The following is a 14,451-nucleotide window of genomic DNA, read 5'->3' as shown; positions in this document are numbered from 1 at the left end:
TCAGAAATGCATTGTTTCAAACAAACATCCGGTGAAAGTGCAGAGAGCCACATGAAATTACAGAAATACTCATAATAAACATTGATAAAAGATACAAGTGTTAAGCATGGAAATATAGGTTAACTTCTCCTTAATACAACCGCTGTGTCAGATTTCAAATTCCTCCTTTTTCGTTCAGCCTAGTAATCCAAATGCATAATGCGCGATCACTTGTTCAGACAAAATGTCCCAAAAATATATTACAGTTCATAGAAACATGTCAAACGATGTATAGAATCAATCTTTAGGATGTTTTTATCATAAATCTTCAATAATGTTCCAACCGGAGAATTCCTTTGTCTTTAGAAATGCAATGAAACGCAGCTACCTCTCACGGGCGCTCGCATGATCAGCTCATGGCACTCTGCCAGACTTCTAGCTCAAACAGCTCTCATTCTCTCCTCCTTCACAGTAGAAGCCTCAAACAAGGTTCTAAAGACTGTTGGCATCTAGTGGAAGCCTTAGGAGGTGCAATATTACCCCATAGACACTGTATATTCGATAGGCAATGACTTGAAAAACTACAAACCTCAGATTTTCCACTTCCGGGTTGGATTTTTTTCCTCAGGTTTTTGCCTGCCATATGAGTTCTGTTATACTCACTGACATCATTCACACAGTTTTAGAAACTACAGAGTGTTTTCTATCCAAATATATTAATTATATGCATATCCTAGCTTTTGGGCCTGAGTAGCAGGCAGTCTGGGAACCTTATTATCCTAGCTACTCAATACTGACCCCCAGTCCCAAAGAAGTTAAAGACCGAGTCTGTGTCTCTCACATGGAAAGGCAGACCATTTCATAAAAATGGAGATGGGAGAAAGCTCTACCTCCAGCTGTTTGCTTAGGAATTCCAGAGACAATAAGGAGGCCTGCGTCTTGAGAATGTTGCATATGTGTAGATATGTACAGCATGACCAAATCGGAGAGATGGGTAGGAGCAAGCCCATGTAATGCTTTGTAGGTTAGCAGTAAAACCTAGCCCTAGCCTTAACAGGAAGCCAGTGGAGAGAGGCTAGCACATATGATACATTTCTTTGGTTCTCGTCAAGATTCTAGCAGCTGTGTTTAGCACTAACTGAAATTTATTTAATGCTTTGTCCAGGTAGCCAGAGAGTACAGCATTGCAGTGGTCTAATCTAGAAGTGACAAAATCATGGATGATCTTTTCTGCGTAATTTTTGGACAAAATGTTTCAGATTTTTGCAATGATACGAAGATGGGAAAAACCTGTCCTTGAAATATTATTGATATTTTTGTCAATAGTGAGTTCGGGGTCCAGAGTAACGCCGGGATCTTTCACAGTTTTATTTGAGATGACTGTACAACCATCAAGATTAATTGTCAGATGAATTTGTTTCTTCGGACCTAGAACTAGCATCTCTGTTTTGTCCAAGTTTAAAAGTAAAACATTTGCCGCCATCCACTTCCTTATGTCTGAAACACATGCTTCCAGGGTAGGCAATTTTGGGGCTTCAACATGTTTCATCGAAGTGTGTCGTCCGCATAGCAGTGAAAGTTGGCATTGTGTTTCTGAAAGACATCACCATGAGGTAGAATATATTGTGAAAACAATAGTGGTCCTAAAACAGAACCTTGAGGAACGCCAAAACGTACAATTGATTTGTCAGAGGACAAACCATCCACAGAGACGAACTGATATCTTACTGACAGACAATATCTAAACCAGGTTAGAACTTGTCCATGTAGACCAATTTGGGTTTCTAATCTCTCCAAAATAATATGGTAATCGCAGCACTAAGGTCTAGGAGCATGAGGACAGATGCAGAGCCTTGCTCTGACGCCATTAAAAGTTCATTTTCCACATCACAAGGGCAGTCTCAGTGCTATGATGGGATCTAAAACCAGACTGAAGCATTTTGTTTACATTATTTCTCTTCAGGAAGGCAGTGAGTTGCTGTGCAACAGCTTTTTCTAAAATTCTTGAGAGGAATGGGAGATTCCATATTGGACGTTTTTATTATTTATTTTTTTTAAAAACATTTTTACGGGTCAAGGTTGGGCTTTTTCAGAGGCTTTATTACTGCCACCTTTTAGTGAGTTTGGTACACATCCGGTGGATAGGGAGACATTTATTATGTTTTTACATAGGAGGGCCAAGCACAGGAAGTAGATCTTTCCATAGTTTATTTGGAATGGGATCCAGTATGCAGCTTGACGGTTTAGAGGCCATGACTATTTTCATGAATGTGTCAAGAGATACAGGATTTAAAAAACTTGAGTGTCTCCATTGATCCTAGATCCTGACAGAAATACGCAGGTTTTATTCTCACCATTCTCTCCATTCTGTATTCTCCGCATTCTGTATTCTCTCCTCTGATGGCAACATCCTGTTCATTATCTATTTATTATTTGTCAGGGACCATGTAAACATGCTATTGCACCTGATTAAGCTAGATAGCAAATTTTCATCTGGGCAGAAAACAAACATTAATACATCACAACAATATAACACACTATTAATATATATATATATATATATATAATGAACAAAAATATAAACGCAACAATTTAAACAATTTTACTGAGTTACAGTTCATATAATGAAATCAGTCAATTTAAATGAAGAAATTAGGCCCTAATCTATGGATTCCACATGACTGGGAATACACATATGCATCTGTTGGTCACAGATACCTTAAAAAAAGGTATGAGTGTGGATCAGAAAACCAGTCAGTATCTGGTGTAACCACCATTTGACTCAAGCTGCGCGACACATCTCCTTCCTATAGAGTTGATCAGGCTGTTGATTGTTGCCAGTGGAATGTTTTCCCACTCTTCTTCAATGGCGGTGCGAACACGCTGTCGTACACATCACCATCACTCTGTTCACAACGTTGACATCAGCAAACCGCTCGCCAACAATGCCTTACACGAGGTCTGCATTTGTGAGGCCAGTTGGCCGTACTGCCAAAATCTCTAAAGCGATGTTGGGAGCTGGCTTATGGTAGAGAAGTTAACATTCAATTTTCTGGCAACACCTCTGGTGGACATTCCAGCAGTCCAGCGTGCCAATTTCACGGTCCCACAAAACATGAGACATTTGTGGCATTGTGTTGTGTGACAAAACTGCACATTTTAGAGCAGCTTTTTTTTTATTGTCCCCCAGCACAAGGTGTGTAACGATCATGCGGTTTAATCAGCTTCTTGATATGCCAAACATGTCAGGTGGATGGATTATCTTGGCAAAAGAGAGATGCTCACTCACGGGGATGTAAACATTTTTTTTCTTCGGGTTTGCCTTGATGCTAGCCAAGGTATTCTCTCACACTGGTTGTTCTATTATCTAGACGCTCTGATTGAAAGGATTTGGTGGACCGAGACTGAGTTGAACAGTCCCCTTCTGTTATCCACTTATCCACAGTTTATTTTGTAATCAGTAAAACCAATTATATACAGTGGCAAGAAGAAATATGTGATGTGATCCCTTTGGAATTAATTGGATTTCTGCATAAATTAGTCACAGAATTTGATCTGATCTTCATCATAGTCCGAATACCTATATAAACCTTGAATTGCTGATACTATTTAAGGAAAATGTTTATACATGTTAAATGTTTATGCTTAGCTCACATAATATATAATTTAAAAGTATGTAAGGTGTATGGAATAGAATACATGTTGCAAAAACTAATATAGACATTAATAAATCCATTTCTATAGCTTCCAAAATAGGTTTTACAATGATGGGGGAGTGCTAAGATGGCTGCATGGTGGCTCTAGTCAACACAGTCCTCTAGTTGATATATAAATCGTTGGGTAAAGCTCGTCCTATCCATATGTTTAATTCCTCAACACAAACTTCAGTTGACATAGCCAAAGCTAGATTACACAACACTGAGGGCGTAAAAGGTACTGAGGGCCAACAGAAATTGTCTCACTATTTTAAAAACAGATGTAGCTACCTTTGGACAGGAATCTAAAAATATAGGAAACAGAAAATGACAGAAAATGATCAAATTGATGGTAGCAGCTCCGCTGGCTGCGATGTGCCAGTTGAAAGCAGCTCTTCGGATCAGAAAGCAGAAAAACGGTGAGGAGATGTGGTTCTTTAAAAATAGTTTCTCTCTGGTCCCCATTGCGGTGCTGAGGCTGTTTTAATAGGCCTCCTAACAGTGTGATGTATGGTAGAGTGTGGTAATAGGTTCCTGTGAACTGATCTGGGACCAGCAGCAGGCTGGAGATCACACACATCAGAAATAGCAGGTTGACAGACTGAGACAGACGGGTGTGTTGAGGAAAAGCTCGTTCCAAGGATCAGGCAGAGCTAATTTTCCAGTTTTTAAATGTTTATTCAAGCAATTGCAATGAATTTTACTCTCCAGATATACCGGGGAGGAACTTGATTATTTACAAGTCACAGTCTTTTATATACTTATTCTTCCCCTCTCGTAGGGAGAGGTACGCTTACAAAAGAGCTGAGGTAATTGGCTCCACTGTCTTAGAATAGTACAAACAACAACAGCTCTCACAACCGATGATAGAGCAGTGATAAGATCTTTAAAGCCTGAACAGAGGAAACAACATTTTCCCCTGGCTAGGTTTTTAGTGCGCTACACATAAAGAGCCAGTAATATATCACTCATACGTGCGGTATGTAAAGAGGGCACTGGACAGCTGTGGTATTATTCAACTTAAGCATTTTGCACAGAATTAGACTGTAACAAAACAATTTTGCTCTAGCAGGTTGGGAACAAGTAGAGCAAGGGGAAGATGTGGATCACCACCTCAAGCTGAACTTCGGCAAGACGGAGCTGCTCTTCCTCCCGGGGAAGGACTGCCCGTTCCATGATCTCGCCATCACGGTTGACAACTCCATTGTGTCCTCCTCCCAGAGCGCTAAGAACCTTGGCGTGATCCTGGACAACAAACTGTCGTTCTCAACTAACATCAAGGCGGTGGCCCGTTCCTGTAGGTTCATGCTCTACAACATCCGCAGAGTACGACCCTGCCTCACACAGGAAGCGGCGCAGGTCCTAATCCAGGCACTTGTCATCTCCCGTCTGGATTACTGCAACTCGCTGTTGGCTGGGCTCCCTGCCTGTGCCATTAAACCCCTACAACTCATCCAGAACGCCGCAGCCCGTTTAGTGTTCAACCTTCCCAAGTTCTCTCTCACGTCACCCCGCTCCTCCGCTCTCTCCACTGGCTTCCAGTTGAAGCTCGCATCCGCTACAAGACCATGGTGCTTGCCTACAGAGCTGTGAGGGGAACGGCACCTCAGTACCTCCAGGCTCTGATCAGGCCCTACACCCAAATAAGGGCACTGCGTTCATCCACCTCTGGCCTGCTCGCCTCCCTACCACTGAGGAAGTACAGTTCCCGCTCAGCTCAGTCAAAACTGTTCGCTGCTCTGGCTCCCCAATGGTGGAACAAACTCCCTCACGACGCCAGGACAGCGGAGTCAATCACCACCTTCCGGAGACACCTGAAACCCCACCTCTTTAAGGAATACCTAGGATAGGATAAAGTAATCCTTCTCACCCCCCCCCCCTTAAAATATTTAGATGCACTATTGTAAAGTGGTTGTTCCACTGGATGTCATAAGGTGAATGCACCAATTTGTAAGTCGCTCTGGATAAGAGCGTCTGCTAAATGACTTAAATGTAAATGTAAATGTAATGTGCAGGCTTTTGTTCTAGCCCAGTACTAACACACCTGATTCCATAATCGAAGCCCTTCATACGTTGCATTGGGTGTGTTCGTACTGAGCTGGACCAAAGCCTGAACAACCCTAGTTGGCAGGGTTGTTAGCTAGACTGTCTGGCGGAGGCAAGGGTCTTGCCTTAATCATCTAAACCATTTATAACCTGCCCACAAAGGCTTAATAATCCCAGAGCTAAAAACCCTTCCCTCCAAATAACCACAAAACTATAAGTGACTGAGACACCATGTCTCTGTCTCTTCTCTCTGATTGCAATCATTAATAACACATTGTTTGTTAATTACAGTAGCTTATGCATGGTAATGAATTTCTGTTTTTAGTGTTGCCTAATCGCTGCAGCAACCTATTTTAACCATATTCGTGGCGATGAATCAGGCTTTCTCTAAATGAAGATGTGTGTGGTGTTGCAGCGGTGACAGGGAGGGCGGAGTGGGATAGATGGGATTTCTTGGGTGAAAGGGGGGTGATCAAATTGATAAAATGTTCCAGTTAGGATGGTTAATTTCCCATCGATCTCCCTGTGTCCACCTCCCTGCGGTAAGGTGGGCGCATGGGGTGGGTTGTATTCATAAGGGCACACCGTAGCCAGACATTTTCCAACGGACAAAGAGTGTTTCTTATTCATACTCCCCCGGTGCAGAGTAGGGCCGGCCGGATGGTTAGGTAATCCTCTAATGACAGGAGTTGTGTAGTGGAGTTAATACACTTAACTGTAAGAGGATAGAGCCCACGGCCTGCCCGGGATGACACTCACATTCAGATGAGGGAGGATTCATGGAAAGGTGTTTTGAGATTCGCCCTGTGTTCTAACCTCTTGACCTTTGACCTCTATGTTGACCCCTTTAGATCTGCTCCCAGCTCAGTGAGCGTCTGGAGAAACAGCAGGCAGCCAACAAGGGAGAGCTGGAGAAGATCCGGGTGAGACCATGTCACAGGACATCACACCATCACATGACAGACTGCTCAATCACGTGACATACCGCTGTTTTCAAATGTGCATGCTTTCTTTGTGTGGCTGTGCGAGTGAGTGTCGTATTCATTTTTTATTTATTGTCCTTACGCTTAGCAAGTTAACATTAGCTGCTAAGTTTATTTTTGTCTGTATGTATACAGGTTAGTCTCATTGAGATAAAATGTATTTTACAAAAGAGACCATGTATGACAGCCCCCGCACCTCTCCGAAACCTGTATATGTATATACAGTACCAGTCAAAAGTTTAGACACACCTACTCATTCAAGGGTTTTTCTTTATTTTTTACTCTTTTCTACATTATAGAATAATAGTGAAGGCATCAAAACTATGAAATAACACATGGAATCATGTAGTAACCAAAAGTGTTAAACAAATTAAGATAGATTTTAGATTCTTCAAAGTAGCCACCCTTTGCCTTGATGACAGCTTTGCACACTCTTGGTACTTTGTCAACCAGCTTCACCTGGAAGGCTTTTTTTGTGTTATTACATACGGCCGGAAATAACTTTTGTATATCAGAGCGATGGTAACTCACCAGCATTACGACCAGGAATACGACTTTCCCAAATTGGATCCTTTGGTCGGACCCCCCCCGGGTCAACTTATCCCAGAGGCTGCTCCAAAACGCCGCCGGCTGAGAAGAGGTATTCGGAGTGGACTTCTTGTCCGACTCAGGAGGCGTGCACGCCATCCACCACTTCCAAGTATATTACTTGCTAATATTCAGTCTCTGGACAATAAAGTAGAAGTGCTCAGGACGAGGATCTCCTTCGGGAGACATCAGGGACTGTAACGTACTCTTTTTCACGGAATCATGGCTCCCTCCGGACATATTGTCTCCGTCCACATAGCCAGCTGGGTTCTCAGTACATCGCGCAGACAGGAATAAAGAACTCTCTGGGAAGAAGAACGGCGGTGGTGTATGTTTCATGATTAAATACTCATGGTGTGGTTGTAATAATGTAAATAAACTCAAGTCCTTTTGTTCACCCGACCTAGAATACCTCACAATCAAATGCCGACCATATTACCTCCCAAGAGAATTCTCTTTGGTTGTAGTCACAGTCGTGTACAGTTGTGGCCAAAGGTTTTGAGAATGACACAGATATTAATTAATTTCCACAAAGTTTGCTGCTTCAATGTCTTCAGATTTTTTTGTCAGATGTTACTATGGAATACTGAAGTATAATTACAAGAATTTCATAAGTGTCAAAGGCTTTTATTGACAATTACATGAAGTAGATGCGTACCATTCTTTATTTATGGCTGTGTTCTTAGGGAAAATTGTGAGTGAGCCCACTCCCTTGGCTGAGAAGCAACCCCACACATGAATGGTCTCAGGATGCTTTACTGTTGTAATGACACAGGACTGATGGTAGTGCTCACCTTGTCTTCTCCGGACAAGCTTTTTCCAGATGCCCCAAACAATCGGAAAGGGGATATATAAGAGAAAATGACTTTACCCCTGTCCTCAGCAGTCCAATCCCTGTACCTTTTGCAGAATATCAGCCTGTCCCTGATGTTTTTCCTGGAGTGAAGTGGCTTTTTGCTGCCCTTCTTGACACCAGGCCATCCTCCAAAAGTCTTCGCCTCACTATGCGTGCAGATGCACTCACACCTGCCTGCTGACATTCCTGAGCAAGCTCTGTACTGGTGGTGTCCAGATCCCGCAGCTGAATAAACTTTCTCCAGCCGTGTCCTCGTCAACACTCACACCTGTGTTAACGAGAGAATCACTGACATGATGTCAGCTGGTCCTTTTGTGGCATGGATGAAATGCAGTGGAAATGTTTGTTGGGGATTCAGTTCATTTGCATGGCAAAGAGGGACTTTGCAATTAATTGCAATTCATCTTATCACTCTTCATAACATTGTGGAGTATATGCAAATTGCCATCATACAAACTGAGGCAGCAAACTTTGTGAAAAATAATATTTGTGTCATTCTCAAAACCATTGGCCACGACTGTGTATTCCCCCTCAAGGAGCTACACTGGACTTTGTGCAAACTGGAAACCACACATCCTGAGGCCGCATTTATTGTAGCTGGGGATTTAAACAAAGCTAATCTCAGGAAAACGTTACTGAAGTTCGATCAACACATTGACTGTAGTACTCGCGCTGCAAAAAACACTCGATCACTGCTACTCCCCCTTCCGGAATGCCTACAAGGCCCTCCCCCTCCCTCCCATCAGCAAATCAGATCACAACTCAATTTTGCTCCTCCCTTCCTATAGGCAGAAATTCAAACAGGAATTACCTGTGCTAAGGCCTATTCAACACCTGTCTGACCAATCGGAATCCATGCTTCAAGATTGTTTTGATCACCCGGGCGGGAATATGTTCCAGGTAGCCTCGGAGAATAACAATGATGTATACACGGACACAGTGACTCAGTTCACCAGGAAGTATATAGGGGATGTTGTTCCCACTGTGACTATTAAAACCTACCCAAACCAGAAACCGTTGATAGACAGCATCATTCGTGCAAAAATTAAAGTGCGAACCACCACATTTAACCATAGCATGGTGACTGGGAATATGGTTGAATACAAACAGTTTAGTTATTCCCTACGTAAGGCAATCAAACAGGCAAAATGTTGGGTGGAGAGACAAAGTGGAGTCGCAAGTCAGCGGCTCAGACACGAGACTTATGTGGCAGGGTCTACAGACAATCACGGACTACAAAAAGAAAACCAGCCACGGAAGTCTTGCTTCCAGACAAGAGAAACACCTTCATCCGCTTTGAGCATAATGTTGTCACCGACGTGGCCCGCTCCCAAGGACTGTGGGCTCTCGTTGTCCGTGGCCGACGTAAGTAAGACATTTAAACATGTTAACCCTCGCAAGGCTGCCGACCGAGACGGCATCCTTAGCTGCGTCCTCAGAGCATGCGCAGACCATCTGGCTAGAAATGAACAAATCAACTTTTAACAAGGCACACCTGTTAATTGAAATGCATTCCAGGTGGATACCTCATGAAGCTGGTTGAGAGAATGCCAAGAGTGTGCAAAGCTGTCATCAAGGCTCCCGAGTGGCGCAGGAGCCTAAGAAACTGCTTCTCAGTGCGAGAGGCGTCACTATAGACACCCTGATTTTGAATCCAGGCTGTATCACAACCGGCTGTGATTGGGGGTCCCATAGGGCCACACACAATTTGCCCAGCGTCGTCCAGGTTTGGCCGGTGTAGGCTGTCAATTGTAAATAATAATTTATTCCTAACTGACTTGCATATTTAAATAAAGGTTCAATTAAAATTAAATTAAAAATAAAAGGCTACTTTGAAGAATCTCAAATTTCAAATATATTTTGATTGGTTTAACACTTTTAAAAAATGTAATACATGATTCCACGTGTTATTTCAGTCTTAATGTCTTCACTATTATTCTACAATGTAGAAAATAGTAAAAGTAAAGACAAACCCTTGAATGAGTAGGTGTGTCCCAACTTTTGACTGGTACTGTATAAGCGTGTATTTCAGAGGGACTGGGTTAAAAGTCGAATTTCGGACCCTGTGTTCAATTGACCAATAAAGTGATCTTAATGTATCATGGAATGTAAAAATGTATACTATCAGCTATGCATGATTATAGCCTAATATTCAAACCTCTGCAGTCTTATTTGAGAATTAGGAGATTAGGACAAAGAATCAATTTCTATTCCCTTTTGATATCACAGACAGAATAGCCCACTTCTCTGTCTCCCTGTACCTTAGGACTCTGGATTGGGATATTGGATGATCATGTAGTTGGTATACAGCTTCTCATTTCTAGACTCGGCAAGGGGGTTGGGGGAGGTGGAGGATGAGAGGGCTCTTGAAACTGCGGAGGACTATGTCTCCCGTAAAGGAGAGACCCTCAGCCTGCCACCTCACCCTGCTACCGTCCTCACGGCCACATTGCTCACTACTATTGCAGCTGCCTGTACTTACTCAGACAACACACCACACACTGGGGGAAAATGACAGGGGGAATGGGAGGGAGATACCTGTGTGAGCTAGCTGGAAAGTGAGGAAGCCCCAGTGATGTCGTTTTGTAAACTGTGCCTGCTCTTAGATGCTCCGATTTGCGTGGTGTATCGTTGTGGTACAACGTGACCTGGTTTAACCTGTGTCTGGGTCTCTCTCACTCCAGTTGAAGGTAAAAGGCTGGGAGAAGTGCAGTATCTTGTTGAACAGAGAGGTTTGTCTGAAGGGATAGGCTTAGAGGTCTACTGGTGTAAGCTGTGCCTGCCTGGTATAACTGGTGTCCTGGTCCCTCCCCTGTACAGGTGCAGGTAGAAGGCTGGGAGAAGTGCAGTATCTTGTTGAACAGAGAGGTTTGTCTGAAGGGATAGGCTTAGAGGTCTACTGGTGTAAGCTGTGCCTGCCCGCTATAACTGGTGTCCTGGTCTCTCCCCTGTACAGGTGAAGGTAGAAGGCTGGGAGAAGTCACTTGCCTCTGTGGTGTAGCCATGTTTTAACCCGTGACCCCGCTCTATGCGGTCTCTCCCCTACAGCTGAAAGTCGAAGGCTGTGAAAAGTGCTCCATCCTGTTCAGCAAGGAGGGTCGTCTGAAGGCAGCGAGGAAGCTGAAGGAGGGCATTGAGGAGGAGACGGACGAGGAGAAGGAGGCTCTGAAGAACCAGCTCCGAGAGATGGAGCTGGAACTGGCCCAGACCAAACTACAGCTGGTGGAGGCAGAGTGCAAGATACAGGTACTAGGCTCACTTCAAAATACTTCTGCTTAAATTGTTGTCATCCGCACTGTAGCTACCCACATAGACTAAACTCAGCTGAGATCCTCGATCAGTTCATTTCAATCCTAACAGTTCACGATTTCATTACTGAAGGGAGTTTGAGGCAATACACGTTTTCATTCATTCTAGTTTTAATCTCCTGTTTCCTTACACCAGGCTGGCCCTGCAGCTCCAGCCCATTGCCTAACCTCTTCCCGGTACGTTTTCTCTCCCCCCCGCAGGACTTGGAGCACACCCTGGGTCTGGCTCTCAACGAGGTCCAGGCTGCTAAGAAGACCTGGTTCAACAGAACCTTAACCTCCATCAAGACTGCGACGGGAGCACAGGGCAAGGAGACCACCTAACTTGAGACACTCCTTCTCGACCATAGACTGTCTCCTTCTCCCCACCTTGCTCCCAAACCTCCCCCTCCCGCCCTCCCCCCCCTCCTCCTAGTCAGAGGTACCATCCAGTCACTGGACTGGAGCAAACCAAACCTCACCGTGACACGACGGGGGTTTAAAAAAAAGGACTAAGCTCAAAGGTACCACTGACCCAAACGAAACAACGTACTTAATTAAAAAAGAAAAGAGAGGTTTCAACGTTAGTCTTTATACTACTGATATTTAACAGGTAAGGAAGGAGCTTTCTAGAGAGCTACCTGAACTGTCCTTCCAGACCTGGGAAATACAATCTATTTTACTGTCCTCTCTAGACTGCTTGCACAAACAACTCCAACTGTAATCTAAGTACTACGAGTGCTAACCGACAGCCTCTTGCTTTTTCTCGTTTCCGTTCTACGATACCTTTCTTTTCTATATGTGTATGATTATGAACACGCTCATGTATAGACGTGTGTCTGTGAAGACTGAGCACACCAGAGTGTATGTATGCGTGTGTTAGTGTGTGTGTGTGAACATTTAGCCGAATGTGTGTGTGTGTGCATGTTTGTGTGTGCATGTTTGTGTGACTGACTATGGTTCTGAGTGTGTGGCGGTGAACCTGTGAAGCTCGGAGTGCGAGTTTAGTGTATGAAAAGTGGGTGCTGTATAGTGTGCGGAGGTTGGCGCTATATGAGGAGGAAGAGGATCTTATTGACGAAGCCTTGATGCGAAGGGTTAAGGTGAACATAATGTACAGCATAACAGTAGATATATTAGCAACAGCCTGGGGTCTGTCCGGCCGGTTGTGCAGTAGCAGACGGAAGCCACTAGTGGGCGATGTCCTGGTGGTCCTGACGCAGTCCTCACAATGCGCTTTCTGGGCCGGGACAGGCTGGGCTCAAAGCATGGGGGCTCCGAGGCTGGAGCTGCAGATATAGAGATATGGGTGTGGCCCTCCCTTGGCTCAGATCCCACCCCACACACTCTTTCCCTCCACGGCTGTGTCTGAAATGGCACGTTGGACGCGGCTCATCACTCCTCCACTCTTGAGACCAGCTGCTCCTCTGGGGTTCCTAGATGACCCCTCATGACCTCATCGGTCGAGGTTATGTTTTATGCCGTGTTATTTTAGCTCCAGGTCCCCAGACCTAGTCAGTGACCCCACTCTCCCAACATAGACGTAAACACACACAGACGTTACAGGCACCTACACTCTGACTCCACTCTCCCAATGTAGACATAGACATATACACATCACAGCCAGCCACCTACCACCTACACTTCTGAAAAGGAGAGAAATGGTGATATGCCACACGCATGTCATCTGGTCATCAGTCACAGGCTGTGTGCTTATGTGTGCACTCTTATGTGGGAGACAGAGACAGAGGGTCAGACAGAGACATAACTATTGGGGCTCATCAAAGTTCAGAGGTCGATGGAGGTCAAGCTGGCATTCTCCCTAAAGGAGTCTGGGGCACGTTGCGGGATGTCATGAACAGAGCTGACATGATTCCTTGTTTTACATGTTTGCTCGACATAATATATTTCTATCTGAACGCTCCCTGGTTAGAGCTCTGTGTCCATATTGGGGAAGGTCCTACTCTCTACTGACAGTCCGTGTGTGGGTTTGGGGTGGGAGGAGCGGTCTTTGCACCTTAATATTCATATTTATAACTTATGGGATCCGGCTAAGCTTGCTTAAGTCTGTGTTGATGTCAGTGGAAGAAGGCCTGTGCAATGTGCTGAGAACAGAGGCTGCTTCTTAAGGCACTGGGTTGTACATAAAAAGCATTCTGATGATGAGTTTTTGTCTATTCTTTTGTATTTCTACTCTCCGCTGTACACTGTACTAATTAATAATGTTGCCTAAAATAATTAAGGACTGTGTTACAGATTAATGATGATCATAATGTATGTTTTTTTGCTCAAAGCTTCCTTTGCTTTAAATGTCAGGCAAAACCTCTGTCTCATCCATAACATGCCAAAATGTACCTTCTTTCATCCAACATTACTGAACGTGTGGAACATTGTACTAGTGTAGGTTGCATTACTCTGCATTTCAATATAAAGCTATGAACACAGGCCTATTTGTTGTTCGTTTCATTTTTATGCTCGTCCGAATGTATGGATGGATCATACACTTTTTATAGCCCTGACTATTTCTCCTCTTTTTCTCCCTGCATGTTGGCTGAATATAATTCAAGTCATTATAGGGTCTCTATTCTGCTCCATGATCAATAGAACGAGTATCAGATTCCCGTTGCCATGTTACCTCTGGACATAACGAAGCAGAGAGATCTGATGTCTCACTTGTCTGTCTGCCTGTGACGACTCCTGGGTAGGGTCCCAAATGACACCCTATTCCCTATACAGTTCACTGTTTTTGACGTGGTCAAAAGTAGTGCCCTATAAAGGGAATAGGGTGCCATTTGGGATGCAACCCTAATATCCTGCTCTACTGAAAATACCTTAAAACCCTTTTAATACATCCAGGTCTCTCTCTTGCGCTCTTTTCAGAAGGATCCTTCTCCCTCGCTCTTCTTTATATAGTTAAATAAAGGTTAAATAAAAATATTTAAAATATCCCTCTCTCTCGCTCCCTCCGTCTCTCTCTCTCCCTCCGTCTCTCTCTCTCCCTCCGTCTCTCTCTCTCC

The 14,451-nt window shown here is 44.0% G+C and overlaps 1 protein-coding gene across 2 annotated transcripts in view; it reads left to right on the top strand.

Moving 5' to 3' along the window:
* The window catches only part of LOC124048586 (rab GTPase-activating protein 1), a 128,841-nt gene extending 114,962 nt beyond the window's left edge, over positions 1-13,879 (top strand). For both annotated transcript variants that reach the window (XM_046369525.1, XM_046369524.1), the window contains 3 exons: positions 6,572-6,643; positions 11,196-11,393; positions 11,657-13,879. In XM_046369525.1, coding sequence (XP_046225481.1) covers positions 6,572-6,643; positions 11,196-11,393; positions 11,657-11,779 — 393 coding nt within the window. In that variant the 3' untranslated portion in view covers positions 11,780-13,879. The remainder of the gene's footprint in view (positions 1-6,571; positions 6,644-11,195; positions 11,394-11,656) is intronic.
* The last annotated feature ends 572 nt before the right edge of the window (positions 13,880-14,451 follow it).

Source organism: Oncorhynchus gorbuscha, linkage group LG11 (genome assembly GCF_021184085.1).
Source record: "Oncorhynchus gorbuscha isolate QuinsamMale2020 ecotype Even-year linkage group LG11, OgorEven_v1.0, whole genome shotgun sequence".
NCBI classification, from domain to species: Eukaryota; Metazoa; Chordata; class Actinopteri; order Salmoniformes; family Salmonidae; genus Oncorhynchus; species Oncorhynchus gorbuscha.
The sequence above is the reverse complement of the archived record's forward strand: the minus strand, read 5'-3'. Positions and strand labels throughout refer to the sequence as shown.